This window comes from Pan paniscus, chromosome 11 (assembly GCF_029289425.2).
Source record: "Pan paniscus chromosome 11, NHGRI_mPanPan1-v2.0_pri, whole genome shotgun sequence".
NCBI lineage: Eukaryota > Metazoa > Chordata > Mammalia > Primates > Hominidae > Pan > Pan paniscus.
In genome coordinates this window covers 123,654,692-123,677,769 of record NC_073260.2, presented here as the reverse complement: position 1 = coordinate 123,677,769, position 23,078 = coordinate 123,654,692, and the positions used below count along the sequence as shown (strand labels likewise).

At 43.0% G+C, this 23,078-nt stretch overlaps 1 protein-coding gene across 2 annotated transcripts in view; it reads left to right on the top strand.

Annotated features, from left to right (window-relative positions):
* Positions 1-23,078, top strand: part of DMRT1 (doublesex and mab-3 related transcription factor 1) — a 130,699-nt gene that overhangs the window by 64,541 nt on the left and 43,080 nt on the right. Inside the window, exon 4 of one of the 2 annotated variants that reach the window (XM_003823349.4) lies at positions 11,081-11,225. In XM_003823349.4, coding sequence (XP_003823397.1) covers positions 11,081-11,225 — 145 coding nt within the window. Of the gene's footprint in view, positions 1-11,077; positions 11,226-23,078 lie in introns of both variants that reach the window. The other variant, XM_034967058.2, reaches the window with a different exon arrangement.

Genomic DNA, 23,078 nt, shown 5'->3' with positions numbered 1-23,078 from the left:
AGAGGAGGGTGCAAGCAGAACAGCCCTGGAACAGTGTCACGCAGCTGGGCACTTCCTGTCTCCTATTCCATTTCATCCATAAACACAGCCTTTCAGGGCTGTGAGCCTCCTTTTGTGGATGAGGAAACTGGGGCTCAGGGAGGTGAAGTCGCTAGCTAGTACTGCACAGCTGGAAACGGGGAAGCTGGATTTGGAGTTTGCCTGACTGCAGAGGGGCACCTTTGTTCCCGTGGTGTCTCTGCTTTCCTTGCAGGGCAGTGCACATTTCTTGGTTTTCCTTGTAAAGCCCTGAAATTCTGGAAAATCACTAGGCATGCTGTCTCTCAAGATACTTCTGTGACACACACACACACACACACTCTCTTCCAAATCCATGTACTTCAGGGAACAGTGGTAACGTGATGCTTTTGGTCATTCTTGTGTCATTTCAATTAGTTGGAGGTGGACTCCCTTCATGGTCTTAGAGTGTGCAGGGCTTTTTCATGCCACCCACAAGTTGAGTGTGTCCATCAGAGGTCACCAGCCAGCGTCGGATCTTGAATACCAGTTTGGTAAAGGATGTGAGTGTGTGCGTGTGCTTAGTTAGAATGTGGCCCCAGACAGCCTCACCTTGCCCTCCCGGCAGGCTCTCATGTTCTGTACTCATAAGATACCCTTCACACTGCTAATTTATGCTAAAAGTATCCTAATGTTTCTGACAGCTCATGTGTGACATGAATATAATCCATATTTCTTACAGCAGCTAATCCAAGTGGCTTATTTTCCTATACTGCTGATAGGGCTATATCTCTTGATGTCGCAGCCCTGGAGATTCTGATGGTGACATTGTTTCTGGGTCGCTAGTTTTGTCTAAAACAGTAGGTTGGAACAGAGTAGCAAAGGTTAATTAAGTTTGTCCATCAAGGTGGGAACAGATATGGATGCCTCTGATGTTTCTGGTTCTGAAATCAAAGTTCCTAAATGTGCGGTTGTGGGCATCATTTCTCATTTTCAGACAATCAAAAAAAAAGTTTATTTGCTCCAGAAGTAGAGACAATGTGAAGAGTTGTTAAAAGCTAAAGGCAGCAAAGTAGGTCTTTATACTAAGTAGATACCTTCATTTAAAATTAGAAAGTCTCCTTGGTTTAGTAGAGAGAAATCTCAGAAGCGTCTGAGGTGATTTACTTTGAATCTTGCTGTCTGTACTTAATCCCTTGTGACCAGAACCGAGTTATTTGATCTCTCTGAGCAGTTTCTTCCTATATCAATGATTATTAAATTATGAAGACTCATGAGATAACAAGTCTCTATATTATTTCTCAATAGATGCTCATTTTCTTCCTCTGAAATTTGGTTAATCTTATCGTCAGTAACCAGTATTTTCTCAGGAAAATTAACATTAAGAATATCATCAGTACAACCCCCATCCGTACAAACACACACCCCAGTCTTAAGAAGCATTGTAGATGCCTTCAGAGACTGGACATGTGAGAGAGTGGAGCGTGCTGATCATTATTAACCAAATTTAAAAAATACAACCTTTTTAATTTCCTTTCTCTCCAGCCATTTTACTGAAACTCTGTTTCTTAGTTGCTTTTATGTAAATGGTACTTGCATTTATGCCTGGTATACATGGGTTCAGTTGGGAAGTCCGGGTCTGTATTTTAGATTTGTGAACTAGACAAATGTAGGTTTCCAACCCAGGAACTGGAAAATCCTGCATAGATTTCTCAAGATGAAGAAGGCGCTGAGCTAGTCCCAGCCAGACACTGGTCCAAACCAACCACCCCACTCTCTTTTGTGAACCCCCTGATATGCACCAAGACCCTTTCAGGTTTTAGGAAAAGGAAACATTTTTTAAAATTTGGCTTTTTCTTACTATTTACCTCCTTTTAGAGGTACTTGCATCCCTTTACCTGATTTATACATTGGTGTCTTTCAAACATTTCAGATTGAGACCCACAGTAAGAAACTGTATTCCAGTATATATTTACACACACATGCACAAAATGACAAGTTTTGTAGAACAGCTCTTACCCCTTACCCAAATTGTATATGCAATGAATTCTTATATACAGTTCTCTTTTATTCTGTTCTGTTCTATTCTATTGCATTCTGTTGAATTCCATACAGTTCTCTAAAATATATATATAATGTGTGTGTGTGTGTGTTATATGTATATAACACACACTGACTGCAAACTGAATTATTTGAGGGCCCTATAAAAGGTAACACTTCTGCCTTTTGGAAAACATGGTCTCAAGAAGTACACTCTTGTTCCGTCAGTACCACTGATGGCAGATGGTGAAAACAGTTGAGCAACACAAGTTAAAAAAATAATTTGGCCTTTGTAAAATGTCAAAATACTCACATCTGAATTGCTTCTGGGCTAAAGATAAGCAAAATGGACCACTAATAAATACAAGTGTAATCCTGATATCCTATGGGGTTTCTATCCTTAATGGGTATTCAGGATTGTTGTGGGCTGGGCATGGTGGCTCATGCCTGTAATCCTAGCTCTTGGAGGGGGGCCCAAGGTGAGAGGATCACTTGAGGCCAGGAATTCAAGACCAGCCTGGGCAACATAGTGGGACCCTGTTTCTACAAAAAATATAAAAAATTTAGCTGGGCTTGGTGTTGTGCGCCTGTAGTTCTAGCTACTCAGGAGCCTGAGGTGAGAGGATCACTTGAGCCCACGAGATTGAGGCTGCAGTGAGCTGCGATCACACCACTGTACTCCAGGCTGGGCGACAGAGAGACCCTGTCTCTAAAAATGTTTTTTTAAAAAAGACTGATGTGAATTTCTCTTCCATGCCCTCTCCACAATTTATGGAAATTGGGGGAGGGCTTGCTTTATATCCTTCTGTTCAGTTTTGGTTCTGTTTTTCCATATGTCTTGTTTGTTTTTTTATGGTTCATCTTAGGGCTGTTGTTTATTTTTATTTTTAGAGCTACTGTAATACAAACTTTCCTTTGGTTCTTTTTTTTGAAAACTCCACACACACTTTTTCTTTTGTTTTTGCATGTGTAGTGGGAAATTTGGGATTTGCAACTTAAAGCATCTTAAATGAATCACTTCTTAGATGGTTGGTTCTCTCTGCCCTGTTGTGTGAGCATCCTCCTCTCCGCTCCTCCCCCGTTTTCCCACCTCTCCTGGGCGCATCTGGAGGAAGAGCTTTCGTTTGGAAAGAGGACTCTTGGGTTCTTCAGCATCTGAATGCCCAGCCCCAGCCCCACGCTTGGCACAGCAGCTTCACCCCTGTCCACCCCTCACCCCCACACACGTTGAAGGATCCTCTTGGCCTTTGTGGGAATCCCTTACGAAGGCTGAGTCCTCACAAATGCCTGTCTCTGCCTGCCTCGTTTCCTTTCCTCCCTCTAGGAGGGCAGTGGAGGGCATTCCGTAGCAGGACCACCTAAGAGAAAGCAAGGTGAGCGCAGGAGAGGAAGGAAGCAAAGGGCTCATCTTCAGAGCTCTGGACACAAAAGGAAAGGAAGTCGGGAGGGGCGGGTTTTCGCTGTGGGAATCTGCCTGGGTCACACACCTCAGCATTTGGCCTGGTGCTTTGGTAATCTCTCAAATGTGTGCATAATAGCAATCATTTTAGCCTGTATATTAAAATTTTTTTCTCAGCTGTGAAATATGGAATGCTGAAAAATGAATAAGGTGTGTATTTCAGAAGGTGAACGGGGCTTTTTGGGTGAAGCCCTTTGCATAGGTGAAGTCTGTAGGCTGAGACAGTTCACGGTGTGTGCTTAGGTGAGCTTGGGAACAGGCATCCCATTTAGATGGTTCGAAAAGAAGCATCTATTAAAACTAAAGCCATCATTTAATGAGGGTAAAAGTCCACCCCAGCCTTCACACCCAGCACCACCAGAAGACCCAGAATTCTACAGCCTGTGAAGAGTCCTACCTTTATAAAAAGGTTTCTGTTCAGAAAACCAAAGGTTTACCCCAAATACAGCTTTTGCCATTTAAAAGACTGTAAGCCACATATCAATACCAAGGGAGTTTTTTTGTTTCGTTTTTTTGAAACAGGGTCTTAATCTGTCACCCAGGTTGGAGTCAGCGGGGCCAACATAGCTTACTGCAGCCTCGACCTGCTGGGCTTAAGTGATCCTCCCACATCAGCCTCCTGAGTCACTGGGAACACAGGTGTGCGCCACCATGCCTGCCTAATTTTTTAAATTTTTTGTAGAGGTGGAGTCTCACCATGTTGCCCAGACTGTTCTCCAACCCCCGGGCTCAAATAATCCTCCCTCCTCAGCCTCCCACCTGCTGAGATTTACAGGTGTGAGCCATTGTGCCTGGCTGAGTCATTACACTATTTGTTTAAATATCAGTTTGCAATTAGGAATGTTATCCTATAGAATAACTCTTCTCATTAAGACTGTTCCCCTTTCTGCAAATGAGCATTACTTAGAGCCTCCAGTGAAGCTGAATGAAGCTCTAGAGAGATACGAACTTAACGCTGAAGATTTTTTTGTCTTGAAGCATGAAGAATCAAGACACCTAAATACTGATGATGAAAACTTTTAATAAATGTGAGCACAGGCATTTTTAATGAAAAAGGCATCATCTGATATAAGTTCAAAAACAAATGAAAACACTTAGAAATTAAAAAAAAAAAGACTGTTCCCCTTTGTTACATCAACTCCAGTTTTATGCAGCCAAGCCATGTTTAGTGAACAACTAGATGACAATTTGGTCTTCACACATCCCTTGTAGTCATTCACCTGGATAGACTGTTCACTTCGATGCAAGAGCAGACACTCATCTAAATTGTTACTAGATAACCAGTGACTGGTATTTGGGATTTTTTTTTTTTTAAAAAAAGAAGTGAACTCAAACATTTTTATGGTTTTTTTTCAGATATGATTGTTACTATAAAATAGGGTGGCTAACACGTATAAAAGGAAATTATGGCTCGGATTTACTGTAATGCATATTCTTAACAATTTAATAGAACACAACTCCGAGGTCTTGGGTTTCCTGCAAGGTTAATACTAACACCATGAGCATCCTCCACAATCCGGCTCTTAACCATGGGTCGTGCTCTGGTTCAGAGACTTTGGATGGGTGATAACATATAAAACATGCCTCTTGCTTGCCAGTGACCACTGCTAATAATAATAGTAGTCCTCATTCACTGGAATCCTGGGTTTTTAGGGTTTACTTGGTTTATTTATTTGCTTAGCTTAAAGGAATAAAAAAAAACCTTGAGAGGAAACAAGGAGGCATTTCACAAAGGAGAAAAATATATATCCCTTTAGGAAAACTGAGTGGCTCCTCTGATTTCTTTGCCGCTCTTGTCCCTCAGCAGCACTTAGCTGTTTTCTTCTAGCTGGAGGTGAGGGACTGAGCACAGGGGTGGTGCTAGGTTAGTTTAAAGCGAGCCTCTCACCTTGGCGCTGTTCAGGCCTTGGGTTGGTTAATTCTGTGTCCTGTGGGAACCGTAGGACACTACACCGTAGTGACAATCAGCAGCATCCGTGACCTTGACCACTAGATGCCAGCATCAACTCCCTGCCCCCTTGTCACAATCAAAAGCGTCTCCAGATGTTGCCAGATGCCCTGTGGAGGACCAGACTGCCCCTAGTTCAGAACTACTGGTTTAAAGTAAAGTGAGTGTCAAAGGCTTCGTTAATTTCCCATTTTGTTTAAGCCAAAAGTAGCAGGGTTGTGATTTTCTTTTTAAGGTTAGAAGAGAGCAGGGAGTAATTTAGTTTGAAATTGCATTCTGCCATGCCTTTTTCTGGGTTAATTGCATTTTTTGTTTTTGTTGTTTTTTGTTTTTTGTTTTTTTTAGACAGAGTCCCACTCTGTCGCCCAGGCTGGAGTGCAGTGGTGCAATTTCAGCTCACTGCAACCTCTGCCTCCTGGGTTCAAGCGATTCTCCTGCCTCAGCCTCCCAAGTAGCTGGGATTATAGGCGCCTGCCACCACACCCAGCTAATTGTTTGTATTTAGTAGAGACGGAGATTCACCATGTTGGTCAGGCTGGTCTTGAACTCCTGACCTCAGGTGATCCACTCACCACAGCCTTCCAAAATGTTGGGACTACAGGCGTGAGCCACCGCGCCCATCCATGAATTGCAGTTTTAACATCCTGTTTATATTGCTACACATGCACTTAGAAACACATAGAACTGTCCTTTTTTTCTTATGAGCAAGTTGTCACGTGGATGGGTTGTTTGTGGATTCTTTGAGGTGGATGTAGCTGAAGTGACTGATGACCTCAGTAAGTTCATGTACTAGTCTGTTCTCACACTGCTGTAAAGATACTACCCAAGACTGGGTAATTTATAAACAAAAAAGAGGTCTGATTAACTCACAGTTCCGCATGGCTGGGGAGGCCTCAGGAAACGTGCAGTCATGTCAGAAGGCGAAGAAGCAGGCACCTTCTCTTCTTCACAAGGCAGCAGGAGAGAGGAGAAAGAGAACAGGGGAAACTGCCAAACACTTTTAAAGCATCAGATCTCAATAGAACTCCCTCCATATCATGAGAACAGATTGGGGGAACCGCCCCCATGATCCAATCACCACCGCCTACCACGTTCCTTCTTTGACACGTGGAGATTACGGTGTGAGATGAGATTTGAGTGAGGACGCAGAGCCAAACCATATCAGTTCACATTCTAGTAACCTCAAATGGAGTCTGACCCTTTGTATCTTTTTCTTCTTTTACTGGAATTCTTTTATAGCTCAGTGATCTTGGGGATTCATTAAGGATAGTGAATGTTTGAGTATAAATAACTGAATTCCTATTTCCTAATAGTTCTTTTTATTTCATGCTTTCGGAAAACATGGAAAAGGAATTAAGGGAATAAATAAGCACACGCATGGATTTGAAATTGTGTTTATTTTCCAGTAAGCGTTAGTTAAAAAAAAGAATTTTACTGTTCATCTTCATCTTTTTGTCAAATGATACATACATTGGGTTTGGCAGCGTTAGCCAGTCTATTTGTCAGATTTAGCCTGTTTTAGTTAATATAGGGGATTGTTGGGATCTCGTACTTCCAAGGTATGTGGACGATATGTTGGTAATTGTAGAGCACTGGTTCTCAATCTCGGTGTCATATTAGAATTAACTGGGATCTTTGAAAATATCCAGGGCCCAGGCCACATCCCAGAGTAGTTAAACCAGATTTTCTTGAGTGGAGTCCAGGCATCAGTACTGAGTTCCCTTCTCACCTTACTCCAGTGAGAGTGAAGTTTGAGAAGGAACCAGTGCCACTGTTTACAAATAAAGTTTTATTGGAACACAGCCATGCCCATTCATTTTACAAATTGCTAGAGACTGTATGGCTTGCCTAAAATATATATACTGTTTGACGTTTACAATAAAAAGTTTGCTGACACCTGCTATAGACTCATGATTAACATTTTTCAAACATTTTGAAAGGAAGGTTTGTATAAACTTTCATAGTAAAAAAAAATCCAGCATTTTGCAGAGCATTTAGGCCCAAATCCTATCTGTTTTCTTGTACCCTGGCAAAATTGAAAAGCATTTTCCTTGAAGAACTGGCTTGAAGATATTGTCAAACCTGAAGTAGATGTGACAAACTCAGCACCCAGAGCAGGGAGGCCCCATTATTTATATTACGGCTTATGTCGGCACCTTGCTTCTACTTCAGTGTTCACTACTCAGACTGTGTAATTGACTTAAGGAAGTCTATGGAGACACAAATGGCTTTTCAATTCAAAGTGTGTTTGAGTTTGTTTTTACTGCTGCAGCAGTTGTAGATGGCAACAGACCCCTGAAATAAATCTTTTAGTTCTGGGGAATTTTGTGTATAAAAATACAAAAAGAATGAAAATTAAAAATTGCTATTTACATAGTTTCACTTTTCCAGTTCAGCTGGAAACTGGATGGTTGTAAGCAACTGGTAATTTTTTTTTTTTTTTTAAGCTGGGGGGCAGTGGCTGACACTTGTAATCTCAGCACTTTGGGATGCCGAGGCGGGCGGATCACTTGAGGCCAGGAATTTGAGACCAGCCTAGGCAACATGGAGAAAACGTCTCTACTAAAAATACAAAAATTAGCCGGACGTGGTGGGGCATGTCTGTGGAGTAGGCTACTCAGGAGGCTGACGCAGGAGAATCGCTTGAAGCCAGGAAGCAGAGGTTGCAGTGAGCCGAGATTGTGCCATTGCACTCCAGCCTGGGCAACAGAGTGAGACTCGGTCTCAAAACAATTTTTTTTAAAGGGTTTCCTTTGGTCTTGGGTTCTGAGAGGTACTAAGTATGAGAGGAAGGATCACTTATTCTAGTCCCTGGGCACCAGCAGTATCAGCATCTCCACCCCAGTCTTACCATCAGGACCTGCATTTTAACAGGACCCCCTGGCCATTCATATGCGCATTGAGAGATGCTGGGAATCATTGAAAGATGCTGCAGTGCTCTAATTGATAACTGGGTGTGTGTAGTAAACAGCTACCATGATTGTCCCTTTTCTCTTAAATGGTTTAGTGGCTTCTTAATGGGCTCTTCTGCTGTGTGGTCTTATTTATTAGGGGTAGCCAGTTTTTCCTTTTTGGCTGTTTTCCGAGTATAGCTTCTTTAACCTTCTATTTAGTAAAGATTTAATGTGGCCAAGCGCGGTGGCTCACACCTGTAATCCCAGCACTTTGGGAGGCCGAGGCGGGCAGATCAGGAGGTCATGAGATCGAGACCATCCTGGCTAACACGGTAAAACCCTGTCTCTTCTAAAAATGCAAAAAATTAGCCAGGCATGGTGGCGGGCGCCTGTAGTCCCAGCTACTCGGGAGGCTGAGGCAGGAGAATGGCGTGAACCTGGGAGGCGGAGCTTGCAATGAGCCGATATCATGCCACTGCACTCTAGCCTGGGTGACAGAGTGAGACTCCGTCTCAAAAAAAAAAAAAAAAAAAGATTTAATGTAATGGTAGAAAGTGAAAACGGAGTGATTGGCCTAGAAGAGACACCATTTCATATACTTCAGAAAAACAAACTAGAAAGGATAAAGGGGACTTACCCAGGTAGACTTCACTTGAGAGGAAATAATCACCTGTAATGGTGTCTTTGCTTCTCCAGAAGAAGTAATCCACTCATCAGAACATAGATTTGAGCTTGAGAGCCGTAGAAATCAAAAACAAATTCCTTGAGCTGCTCAAAGCATCAGGCAGAAACCAGGGACTTAGCTCTTTCTACCAAACAGCACCATAATACCCAAAGTACACTTAAGCCACTGTTAGTTGGTGAATTGTCCAGAATGTAGATGTTCATAGAAAATCTTGAGGAAGCCCAGTGCCTAATTTTACACTACCAGGCTCTGTCAAGTTAGTGCTATTTTCTTTTTCAAGTAGCATTTAAAATACTTGATTGAAAAACATGATTTTGAATTATTTTGGATTATTTTGAAATTACTCATATTTCTGGACAGAATTGGTTTATCTTGAACATTCCCTTAGATCGAATTTTGTTTAAAAGCGAGTACCATCTAAATTTAATTTTTAAAAGACTGTTATAAATAACTGAAGTCCAGCTCTGTTGTTGCCATGAAGGTGTGATCATGAGTTGAATGCTCGGTGTCTCTAACAGGGTCTAGATGTTCATGGAAGTGGGTCTTACACAATCAGAGTCATCAGGGCCAGGAAAGTGGAAATGGGGGGGGGGGCCCTTTCTAAGCCATCAAGTCATATCTTCTTAGCTTTGAATGAGAATCAGGAAGCCACAGGGAATGAACTGCTTCTTATATAAAAGCTATCTCATGGTCCTAAAGGCAGGGTCTGGTTGCCGGAAAAAAATGAATCACTGCCGTGCTCACATGCAGCTGCCACTGCCACTGGAGGGGCGCTTGTGCCTCCTTACTGCCTTCCGAGTTTTGCTCTGCCTCATGTGTCCAGTTAGCAGAAGCCAAATCACCTCCAGAATTCAGATCTCAGACTCCTGTTCTTGCTGCAGGGAATAGACACCGACTAACAGGATCCAGCATGGCATTGTGCTAACGTCCACAGCTTCCCATTACACATGGTTTGCATGTTGTTTTACAGTATTTATTTATTTGTTTTTTTAATATATATATATATTTTTAGACAGAGTCTCGCTCTGTCGCCCAGGCTGGAGTGCAGTGGCGCGATCTCGGCTCAGTACAAGCTCTGCCTCCCGGGTTCACGCCATTCTCCTGCCTCAGCCTCCCAAGTAGCTGGGACCACAGGCGCCCGCCACCACGCCTGGCTAATTTTCTTGTATTTTTAGGAGAGACGAGGTTTCATTGTGTTAGCCAGGATGATTTCGATCTCCTCACCTTGTGATCCGCCCATCTTGGCCTCCCAAAGTGCTGGGATTACAGGCGTGAGCCACTGCGTCCAGCCTATAGTCATTTTAAATACTCTCCTTATATGAACACTGTAAGGTAACCAAGATAAAATTCCAGTTTTGCACATGAAGAAACATGGGAAGAGGTCTGATAACTTGCGCCCGTTCAAACAAATTTGTTAGTGTTACAGCAGATTGTGTTGTCCCCTCTCCACCACCCTGTTCTCTTTTGTACTGGTTAATTGAGCACCAAATGACCAGAAGGAATTTCAGGGGTGCTTTAGAGGGGACCTGAAGATAGAAAGGGCACCATCATAGTTCTAGGCCCAGTACATTGGAAGAGCATATTCATGGCTGAGGCCACTTCCAACTTAGATAGGCTATTCCCTTAATTTGCTTTTTTTTTTTTTGAGACAGGGTCTTTGTCTGTTGCCCAGGCTGGAGTGCAGTAGTGCAAGCAGTCACGGCTCACTGCAGCCTCAAACTCCTGGGTTCAAGTGATCTTCCCACCTCAGCCTCCTGAGTAGCTGAGATCTCACTCGTGCACTATCACACCCAACCAATTTTTTGATTTTTATGTAGAAAAGAGGTTTCACTGTGTTGCCCTGGCTGGTAGAAAAGAGGTTTCACCGTGTTGCCCTGGCTGGTCTTGAACTCCTGGGCTCAAGCGATCCTCCCGCCCTGGCCTCCCAAGGTGTCGGGAATATAGGCATGAGCCACTGTGCCCAGCCTGTTACCTTGTTTTAAAGAACTAGATGATTATTGTACTAATTGTGACATGCAATGTTGATCTCAATATATTTCTTCTTTTTTCTTAAGCAGATGAAGAACATGGAGAACCGCCATGCAATGAGCTCCCAGTACAGGATGCATTCTTACTACCCGCCTCCCTCTTACCTGGGCCAGAGCGTGCCCCAGTTCTTCACTTTTGAGGACGCTCCCTCTTACCCGGAAGCCAGGGCGAGCGGTAGGTGTCGGGTCACACAGACTGGATTTGGGGTTGAGAGAGGATGGCTATCCAGTATTGGGTCATTAGCTGTGTCTAATGGCTTAGCTGTTAGTAATTGTTGGAAAGTTTATTGCTGTGTGAAGCTTGGATAAGTATCCTTTAAAGAATTTAGTTATAAAATGACTTTGCTATGCTTGATTCTTAATATCATGTTTTTTTTCCTTTCTGGATTCCTAGAGTGACAGGAGTAAGATGAGAGACTCTCCCTTGGAAGCTAAAAATGTATTTTATGGAGGATCAATATGAAATACAGGGGCACTTTAAATGTGGTTCAAGACCTGGTATTTTTTGTGAAGTGAGTTTCTGTGTATTGAAAACTCCTTTCCCAAAGACTTTCATTTTAAAATTGAAGGCATATTCATCTTTTTGGGGAAAACAACATAATAAAACATTTTTTAATACAATAGATCTCAGAGTTTATGCAGTAGCAATGCAAATAACTCTGATATAATGGCTTTGAAATAAAAAATGACTGTTTAATGAATCAAAGCACTTTGAAATACATAGTAACTCGACTTCAATTTTAACATCCCCCAGCATTTTCACTGTGGTGAGAGGCAGGTCTTTACAGCTGCTGCGTTTCCAGATCCCGTGTTTAAGTTCTTTGTAGTTAAGCATCCTCTTTTGATGTAGGAAAGTGAGAAACATACACAATAGGCAGTAAGTGGAAATCAGGGCAGTAGAGAGTGTCTTGGAAGAGAAACCAATCTAGAAGAACTTACTCGGTACTAAATAAAAGGATATGTTCATTTTCTAAGTAACTTGACTCTTTAGAGAACTTAGAGAATGAGAATCGGAACCATGCTTTGATTTCCAAATTCAGAACCAGAAAGTCTAAAATAGCTGGGCAAGTTATGCTTTATTTACCATATTAACATAAAATAAAGGACTTCTATTAATACGAAATATATAGGTCATGGGAGCCTATATAGTTTGAGCTGCAGAGAGGCCGAAGTACACATTGTTGATTGCAGTTTCACTTTTATTAAGAATCACTTTCCGTTGGGAGTGGACAAGCACAACTCTGTTTTGTAAGTATTCATACTATATCATGTGTGCCCATAGGTCCTTCTTTCATACTGCTTTTGAGTCTATATATTTATTTGGCTTATAAGCTCCCTAAGGACAAACAACACATTTTCTATACCTTCTTACCTGCTGTGATGCCTTTTATTTATTTGTTGGTTGAGTGAATGAATGAATGAATCTGGTATTATTTTTAACTGAATTTGGCCTGTAAGGGCGTGCAAGCGTGAAAGGTCAGAATCCTAACTGGCCTGTCTGCACAATTTGGGGATGAAGCAGTTAAAGGAACATTTGTTTATACAGAAAATTAAGAATGAAACCCACTTTCAGGAAGAAATTGCCTGAGCTTCTTACACCAGGAATAATGGAATATTTTTAGAAGCACTGGCGTTCTTGAGACAAAGGTGTAAATTCAGAGCAAGGCAGTAAGACAAAAATATAAGAGGCAATTTATTAGAGCAGAGAGGAGCGAATTTGGAGAGGAGCGGTAGGCATTTGAATTTATGGCAGAAAAGGAAGCGACTCAGAAGGAAAGAGGTTACAGTCCAGGAAAGAAAAAGACCAGCTGTACTAGCGCTTACAGGGAAAGAAGAATAGGTGAATACCACCTACAATTCCTTATTACTTTTCTGGCCATGTGTTTATTTGAAAGAGTAGTGTGTGAGGAGGCCCCAGGCTTAAATTCCTGGTACCCTGCTAACCCACTAACAGTTAAGTAGGAGGCTCAAGCTTCAGAAACGAGAGCTGGGAAGAACTACAGTGAAATCTCAGCACTATCTACTTTGGAATTATCTTCGAGAAGGAGTGTACAAATACGTAGAAAATCAAAATCCCAGCTAATTTTTAACAGAAGGCTTAATGCCTTCCAAATGTGTGCTATTTTGGCTTTTTTTATATTGCATGAATTTTTACAAAGCAAGTGGGAAGGTAAAGGAAGCGTGTTTGGAGGTCAGTAAGGACACCTCAAAGGTCATCTCATGGGACACTGGATCCTCAGTTTTATCAGCACTGACACAGTGGGGAGTTCTTTGAGAGCATGTTAGCCCTTCTGGGAGGTGGGGCTGAGGCTAGAGACAGGAAATGATGGGTGGGGATGCGGACATCAGTATATTCATTTGTGAGATATCGGCAGAGCCTGGCTCATAACCAGTTACATTTAGCAGATCCGTCAAGTCTAAGTTCCTTTGGTTGATTGTGTTAATATGTAAGTTATTATTTATTCTAAACAGGGATTTCTAAATAACTTGAAAGACAGTGTTTTCAGTAGGTTTAATGTCTTCTTTAAAGTCTTATTCAAGTATAAATTCGCCCATTAAATCTATGTTCTTCAGTTTCTTTAAAAATAAATTTAAGGTTAGCTTCTCTGTCATCTAAAAAAATGAGCCCAAGTTCAGTGTCTTCCTCTGGGTTTGCTAAAGCTGGCAACATGAAAAGAATGGAATGTTGGGCGGGGGGTGGGGGGAATTTTACAGGGAAAGTTTTCCTTTTGTCATGTTACTGCTTTTTAATGCTTTTCTTTGTAAAAGGATGGGAGCCATTCCTTCTTTCCTTATCCTGAAAAACGTTAAGAGGGTAGGTCAGAGAGATGGTGGAGTCAGATCATGCAGGTCTTTGTAAGCTATTGCAAACAATTAGGCTTTTATTTCAAGCGAGATGGGGAGCCATAGCAGGGTTCAAGCACAGGGTGATTTGTCTGTCTTGTGCTTTTAAATGGTCACCCTGATGACTGTTTTCTTATAGACTATAGGGATGCAAGGGTGGAAGCTGGGAGACCAGTTAGAAGGTGATGGCAGTAATTCTGGCAAAAGAAGATGGTGGCTGAGTGAGGGTGGGAGCGTGGCAGTGATGACGGGTGGTCGAATTCTGGATATATTTTAAAGAGGGACCAACAAGATTTGCTGTTGGTCTTTGGATGGGACAGGAAGAGAGGAGTGAAGGATGACTCCTTAATTTTTGACCTGACCAATTGGTATTTTGATTTTCTACGTATTTGTACACTCCTCGAAGATAATTCCAAAGTAGATTGGGGTTTCCAATTATTGAGGTAAAGAAGACTATGGGAAAAATAAGTTTGTGTGCATTACGAGTTTAACTTTGCGTGTGTTAAGTTTGAGATGTCCATGAACCACCCAAGTGGATTGTTGATTAGGAGTTGGATGTGTGGAGTCTGAGGGGGAGGGGAAATATCTCTCCCGGAGATGAAGATTTGGGGGTTCAGTGCATAGGTTTATTTGAAGTCAATGTGATGAGATCATTTGGAGAGATGAATGTAGGTGGAGAATATAAAGGACCAGGGACTGAGCCTGCGTGTCTCCCGTGTTTATGGCCCTGTAGATGAGGAGGACTAGCAAGGAAAAGAGGGAGGAGGAGCAGCCTGTGAGGCAGGAGGGAAACTGTGTGTGAGCGGTGCCTTAGAAGCCAAATTAAAGGATTTTAATGAGAGCCAAAGAGTGCTGATATGTCAAATGAGATGAGGACTGGAATCGACCATCGGCTGTTGGAAGGTGGAAATGATCAATGACCTTCTGAGTGGTCACTTTGGTGGGAGGTGAGAACCAAAGCCTGCCTGCGTATTCAGGAGTGCATGGGAGAGAAGAATTGGTGCAGTGAATACAGGCAGCTCTTCAGGAGTTTTGCTGTAAGAGGAACAGTGGAATGGGGCGTCAACCCGTGGGGAAGTGAGTTCAAGGAAGGGCCTTGGCTCCTTCTTTAAAGAAGAGAGATTTTATAATACGCTTGTATGCTGATGAGGGCGATCCCAATAGAGGGGGAATTTGTGGATACAGGGAGTGTGTGGAGGGCACAATTGCTGTAGGGGTGACCCTGAGCAAGCCAGGTGGGGTGGGAACCAAGGGTCTGCAGAGTGGGGGCCATGGTCTGATGTGGGTCTGGGAGTGCTTTGTTGTTTGTCTAAGAGGGGAGATAAGAAATAGAGAGGAAACAAACTTTATAGCAATTTGGTAGAGCAGTTTTGTCTGTTGAGTTTGATAAAATATTGGGGCTTATATTTTTTGTTTTTCATTTTTCTAGTAGCCTATTTTTTATTGAGGTAGAATCCACCTAACATTAACTATTAACCATAATTAAAGTGTACAATTCAGTGGCATTTGGTACATTCACAGAGTTGGGCAACCGTCACCTCTATCTGATTCCAAGGCACTTTCATCACCCCAAAAGGAAACCCCCCATCCTCCCTCCTCCAGCCCGCTGGTAATCACTAATCTGCTTTCTGTCTCTATAGATTGGTCAGTTCTGGAATGGAATCTCATAATATGTAGCCTTTTGTGTCTTGCTTCGCTTAGCTTAAATGTTTTCATGATTCAGCTACACTGTCGTATAGATCAGTATTTCATTCCTTTTTGTGGCTCAATATCATTCCATAGTATGGATGGATATACCACATTTTGTTTAGCCATTCATCAGTTGAGGGATATTGGGTTGTTTCCACCTTTTGGGTAATGTGAATAGTGCTGCTTTGAACATTTGTGTACAAGTCTTTGTTTGAATGTCTGATTTCACTTCTTCTGGGTGTATGCCTAGAAGTGGAATTGCTGGGTCCTATGGTAAGTCTATATGTAATTTTTGAGGAACATGTTACTGTTTTTCACAGCAGCTGCATCGTTTTACATTCTTACCATAGTATATGAGGGTTCCAGTTTCTCCACATCCTTGCCAACACTTGTTTTCCGTTTAAAAAAATAGTTTTCCAGCCTGAGCAACATAGTGAGACCCCATCTCTACAAAAAAATAAAAAATAAAAAATTAGCTGGGTTTGGTGGCACGCACCTGTGGTTCTGACTACTTGGGAGGGTGAGGCAGGAAGATCACTGGAGCCCAGGCTGCAGTGAGCTATGATCACACCACTGCACTCCAGCCTGGGTGACAGAGCGAAACCCTGAGACCCACGCTGCATCCAGCACTGCATCACGACACAGCCCTGCAGCTCTGTAGCACAGGCAGGCATGCAGGGGTGCAATCATAGCTCACTGTAGCATCAACTTTCCAGGCTCAGGTGATCCTCCCACCTCAGCCTCCCGGGTAGCTAGGACTACAGGTGAGCACCACAACGCCCAGCTAATTTTTTTTTTCTGTAGAAACAGAGTTTTGCCATATTGCTCAGGCTGGTCTTGAACTCCTGGGCTCAAGCGATCCTCCCACCTCGGCCTCCCAAAGTGCTGGGATTATAGGTGTGAGCCATCGTACCTGGCCAAGAAAAAAGTCTGGGGGGCTCTAGTAATTCATTTTTATTGTATTTTGCCAAAGTACCAGACCACGGTGGGTTGGAAACTGGAAAAAAAAAATTTTAAAGCAGGTCTCTCCTGCTCCACAGACTGAAGATCACTTGTCTAGTGCCCAGATGGAGGGTTGGCTTATATAAGAATGTGGCCACTTCATAGTAACAGATGCAAGCTGCTCGGGAAGTGGTAGTGGGAACAGCTTTGAAATGATGCTTCCCCAACTGGGGATGAAGAGACAGATCTCCACAGCAGCCCCTGTGTTTTAACAGATGCACCTCTGTCTAGAGGTGGGTGGCACTACACGTCTGAGAATAGACATCATTCTCTGCATGTTGAATTCTTGAGTGTAAGTTGCTGGAGTACGTGGTTGGTCAACACCTGCAAAAAGGTTTAGGTTTCAGTTGGTGAAGGTAATACACTTAGATATTTTTGTCTGTTTATTTTGTGATCTCGGTTTACAAGTTAGAAATGGTGCCTTATTTCTTTTGGTTCCGTCTCAGAGTGGCAGCCTGCCGTGCAGCTTCAGCCTTCCTTCACGTCCAAGCTGCACTCTTTTCAGGAGAAAGAAACATTTAAGGTGGTGCTTACAGATCATGAAGTGTTCATGTATTTCTCGTTGAACACACAGAGGCTGTCAGCAGTTCCGTGAAGCGGGTTGCAGGGCGTCTACGTTTTACCCAAAGGTCAGATGGCCACCGTCAGTGACGGGCTCCACGGAGTTGAAGGCTTCATGCTCCTCTGTGATGTGTAAGCAGCTTGCAGAGGCCTCTGTGCTCCCAAATACAACTTTTCGAATCCATCTGGCGTTAGCAATGTCGTGGACCAGGGAGTCTAGCAGTGCCTGATTTCACTGATACCATAGGCCTCTCCTTCATGATGACCAGGACTGCATGCAAAATGGGTAGCTTGCACCTCAGGGAGTGGACTTGCTTAATGCTGCATGTCAGACTTGGACTTTTAGGAAAAGGTCATCTGGCTGCACCTCCCAGGCTTGCAGGTGAGAAAACTGAGGTTCTGCTCTCTGTTGGGAGCACCCTGAGATCTACTTGCTCTTGATCCAGAAAGCCAAAGGTGCCCTTTATGTGAGGTGAGGTGACATTCTGTGACGAGTGGCCATGTGGGGTGGTAGAGAATTCTGTACGTGGAATCTGAATGGGACCCATGACTTAGCAGGTTATGTGGCAGTACCAGATGCTTCCCTGAGAGCCTCGATTTCCTTACCTGCTGAGAGAGGGTGAGGATGTTGGCTCTGTGGAGGCCACACCAGTGTTGTGAGGATGAAATGGTGTCTGATGTGCAAACAAGCTCAATAATCACAAAATGCACGTAAAGGATGGCAGGTGTTATCATGACTTTCCCCCATTTTTTCCTGCGAGGGCTGTGTGGGCATTTCACATAGCTCTTCTTGTAGGGGAGAATGATGCTTTTGAAATGTTGTAGAGCTTGGCTGGCACGAAGGAGAGTGGGGCAAAGACTCAGAGGGCTGCGTCTGTTGTGTATGCATCCTGCGCTGAGCTGTATTTCTCAGCCAGTAGGATAGAAAAACATCAACCCTTGTCTTTCTCTGCTTTAAGGAAAGCTGAATGTGTTTTATGCAACATTTAGAAAATGCTGAGTTTAATTTAAACTTGACATTTTAGAAATGACTTATTATTTGCTAAATTTCAAAGAAAAGAGCACTTTGTAGGTAAATCTGTTTTCCTTATGTGACCATTTTGTTCTCAGCTTTAACTTGGAACAGAGAAGTAAGTGGGGCTTTCAGTGGCAACAAGGTCAGTGAATGGAAGGGCATTGGAACTATCCCAGGAGACGAGGTCTTGCTCAGGTCCCCAGCTCTGGAGCCAGTAGTAAGATGATCAATCTCTTTTTTTTTTTTTTTTTTTTCACATGGAGTCTCTCTCTGTCTCCCAGGCTGGAGTGCAGTGGCATGATCTCGGCTGACTGCAACCTCTGCCTCCCAGGTTCAAGCAATTCTCCTACCTCAGCCTCCTGAGTAGCTGGGATTACAGGTGTGCGCCACCACACCCAGCTAACTTTTGTATTTTTAGTAGAGATGGGGTTTCTCCATGTCAGCCAGGCTGGTGTCGAACTCCTGACCTCAAGTGATCTGCCCGCCTTGGCCTCCCACAGTGCTGGGATTACAGATGTGAGCCACTGCGCCTGGCCTGATCAATCCCTTAGAGCTTCAGTTACATCTGGAAAGTGGAAAACAATAATAACACGTGTATCTATTTTTATATATGGATCACATAAGGAATTATGTAAAAGTATGGCAGAATCTGTCATCTCTCATGTTCTTGTATGTAGACCTTTTACCGTGCTTATGTATCTTTCTGTTTTGGCAGGTGCCTGGCAGTGGGCTGTACAAATGAAAATGATTACTATCATTAAGGAGGGCTAAGCGTATGTGTATCATGATTCTTGAAATTAGCTAGACATCATGGTCTGCCGAGTGAGGAAGATGGAGCATACTAATTTTAAGCAGATAATAAACATTTGGAAATGGCAGCTTTAAAGATGTATTTTTTAATCTATTACATTTATGGTATGTTTGCCAAGTAAAACACACCAGTGCTTTGCAGGGAATATGGAGAACACCAGCAGGTCCCTTTATGCCTAAAGAATGGTACAGAAGCAAAGCTGACGTGCGGTTGGATGAGGACAAGCAGATTTCTGTCTTTCCTTCAAACTTCTTTCTCTTTCTGCATACAAAGAGCACCCCACAAGGCAAACTGTGGGCAAGATTGAGAGCTGTTGGGCTCCTAACGTGTCCTCTGTGTAAAGCACTGCCATTTGACAAGGCCTCCTCCAGGCTGTCGTCTGGAAATAGCGGGACTTCCCAGGGGCCTACCTCAGGGAGGTCACACTCACTCATGTAAGGATAAGGTCCATTCACTGCAGCATGTTAGCAAGAATTACCAGGGTGTGTGCCCACACGGAGGGTCAGCTTCGTACTCCTCCAGGTGCCTGGCATCGTGCAGTGTTCTCAGATGGCTCCCGGGATGGTTTGTCATTTCTTAAATGAGTAAGAAACCAACTGTGGAATCTTTTCTGTTCGTTCCTCATCTACTTGGAGTTAGGTATTCCAGTGAAGCATTCAGTGAAATAAGTCAGACACCAACAAACATGGGGTACTGTCCCCAGGCCACAGACATCTTGGATTTATGCCATGTGGAATCTTCCCTTTGGAAAACTTGAATTTTAGGGACTGAATTATCTATGTGTGACTGGTATTTTGATTAAGGACGCAGCCCTGCCGGAGGGTCAGGGGTGCTTATTCAATATTCACACTTAACAGAGAGGATGGGTGTGCAGGCAGAGCGCCGTGACTCCCTGTGAGCCTTGTTGCTAGTGTTTAGGAGGAGGAGCCAGCCTACGAACTCAGATCCCTGAATTACTTTCCTGGGCGCTCTTTCCTCTAGTAGGTCCTCTGTTTTTCTCTTCATTTCCTTCCTTTTCTTTTTCTTCCCTTACAAACACAAGTGCAGCTCCTCCAGTGTCTGTAAGACACTATCTGACCACTCTGTGTAACTCATCGAGTTATCTGGATAATGCTATTATCCCCATTTGACAGATGAGGATATTGAAGCATAGAGACAGTGCCTGTTAGGCAGGGGAAAGGAGGGGTCCTGTTCCAGTGTGGCACGTGGAGGAACTGAAGCTCAGCCATGATGCTGTTTATCCAAGGCCTCACTGGGCTACAATCTAGCACCCTCATGTCTTAAGTATTTTCAAGGAAATGGTGGCTGTGATTGGGGTTGAGAGTGCACTTGGGAATATTCTATTTGCAGGGACTAAAGGCGTGGATGCAGTTTGTTTGGCTGTAATGATGAGATACCTGTCTTACAGGTAGCACATGCCTTATGCAGAAGTGCCCCCATCTGGGGTTGTCGTTCTGTAGCACATTACTGTCATAGTAAAAAAACTCAAAAGCAAACTTAAACCCTTCGGCATATCAGGTGTGGTGTTTCTCTTTACGTTGCTATTCCCAAAGCTCAGTATAAACTTTAAGATACGTTTATGAGCACAGTAAAGTCACTTTTAATTTTGTGATTATATTTGAATTTTCCTTTTATTTAATAAGAGAGAGTCAAGTGGAAGGGTTAATATTTGATAAGGGCAGAAATCACAAAATTTAACTAGTGATTAGCTTTGAAATCATAAGTGCAAATAGAAACACAATCAGCTGCTTTCAAAAATATGTATTCTCTTTTTTCCCTGTGGGCATCAGCTGTTAAGTGATTACATATTCTACTTGTTATTTTATTGTTAAACTCCTGTGACTTAAGAGGCCTGGCAGTTTTCCTCAGATAATTTTTGAGGAAGATGTTATTTAATCTTCACCTAGTCTGTCAGCAGCTTATCATGAGATTGCTTTTACGACTTTAATTTATTCTGTAAAAGCTATAGATTGAATACACAGAGCAACTACACAGAGGTTTTCATTTTGGATAAAGATTGCAGCCTAGAGAAGACACAGGGAGAGAGAGAGAGAGAGAGAAGCTCTGGAAACCACATTTTAAGAATGCCTAAATGCTCTGACATAGCCAGGTTGAACATATTTACTAGAAAACATTGCCTGTCTGTTTTCAATGCTGATGTTATCTTCATGGGATTCAGGTGTGGCAGTGAGTTCCCTCCCTGCCTGCTCAGTAGAGGGACCCAGCTCTCTTGTGGGTACATCACAAATCATCAAGTTGGCCAGTTTCTGTTACTCATTTAGAGACCATTTGTATTTGAACATCCCAGAGAACTGACGTCTGTCTGTTGGGCCCTCCTTGGATGTGACACTAGCCAGTTGGGTTAGAGCTTCCAGCATCCTCACTCATGAGATTTCCTCATTTGAATCTGACCTGAATCCACAGGGCCCTAGCGATTTTTTTCAGGGATGGCGTGGAGTACTTCTGGAGTTTATTTTCCCTGCTTGCCTCTTCAGAGGCACGGCCCAGGCCAAGTACAACTTGAATAACCTTCAGGGAAGGTGTGCTGTCCTTCTGTCGGCCGGCGGCTGTCTTTGAAAATTGCCTCCAGAGTTAGTGAGCAGGAACAGTTAAGATTTACAAACAATGATGAAGCTTGTCATGCATCTTTCACCATTCATCATCCAGGTGCCGTGCCTGGGCGGTGAAGTGTTCTTCATAAAAACCAGCTCAGTGTGAAATACACCTCGCTGCAATGTTTACTGCTTTGAAGCTCGTCAGCGGCCCTTTATAGTAAATCCAGATTGCAATGTGACATTACAGTATATCATTGCCCGGCGCGGTGGGGTTTACACTAGGAATGAGTGCAGTGCACACCAGATGAGGTGTCCAAATTGAGTTATGTCAGAATTTGGCTGTTATATGGGGATAGCTTTTGTTTTCTGAACACTGAAAGTTAGCTTTATATGTATTTATATTTATATATAAGCATATACTTCCCATCTTGCCCGTATACACGGGGTATACAATAGATGCTGAGGTCAGGTTCCAAATGCGCTTCCTGGTGTAAAGAATGGTGACCAGATTTTATGTGCCTTCCAAATTGTTGTCCGTTGAAATTGGCATAAATGGAATCTTTGGGGGGAACTAGAGTAGATGGTTATTTCAGTTTAGAAGCAGCTTTGATTTTGCTATGTGTGAAGTGACCATATTTGCCAACCTTTCCTATGAAAACTTGGAACACTTTCTCCCGGGAGTATTGTGGTACATTGGAATGTCCGTTTGATAGGAGGGCGAAGAGGAGAAACCCATACAACTGTTGCCACCCATTGTGGAGCATCTTGCCTGTCCTGTTGAGCACATCTGCTTGGGGAGGTCTCTGAAGTCAGTGGCTTATTTATTATTTCTTTTAGTGGGTATCAAAATCCTAGTGCTGCCTAGTGTTATCTTGAAAGATGCTGCTTCCAAGAGATTGATGGTGTTTTAGCTTAAATCTGCAAAATAAAAGAGCACACTGAATTTATTGCATGATCAGGTTTATTTACATTACATTTATTTACATTCACGCTAAAAGTGCCGATATTAAAAATGAGCTCCATAAAAAAATAATATTCAGAGACAGCAGCCGGCTCTGCAGTCCCATGATCATCTGCTTAACACACATATTTTAAAACTCTCTGTTAAGTATAGCAGGATTGTTAGGAGAGTCATTTTGTGGTCTTTAAACACCTGGCATTACATTGAATCCAGGGTCTCTCCCCCGTGTATACTTGCAGAAAATCTGGGTTAGGGATTTCGTCTACTTTAAATGCAGAGCTCAACATAGCCTTCCCAGCCATGCTCTCTGCCTCGTAGTTGCAGTGACTTCTTACTAGAGATGATTAACTCGGCCAGGTCTGAGCTTCCTGAGGCAGCGAAAGAAACAATCACAGGTGTATGGAACTTGACCTCTAGGGGCAGTAGAGGAGCCAGAAGCTTTCCATTGGCTTTGACTCTTGGAGAACCAGAGACTATCCCCAAATCAGCCCAGTAGTTTGTTTTTATCGGGGTGGGTCAGCCCAACATGTACAATCACTTTATTAAGATTTCGAGATAAAATGTAGGACACTCAGTTAAATTTAAGTTTA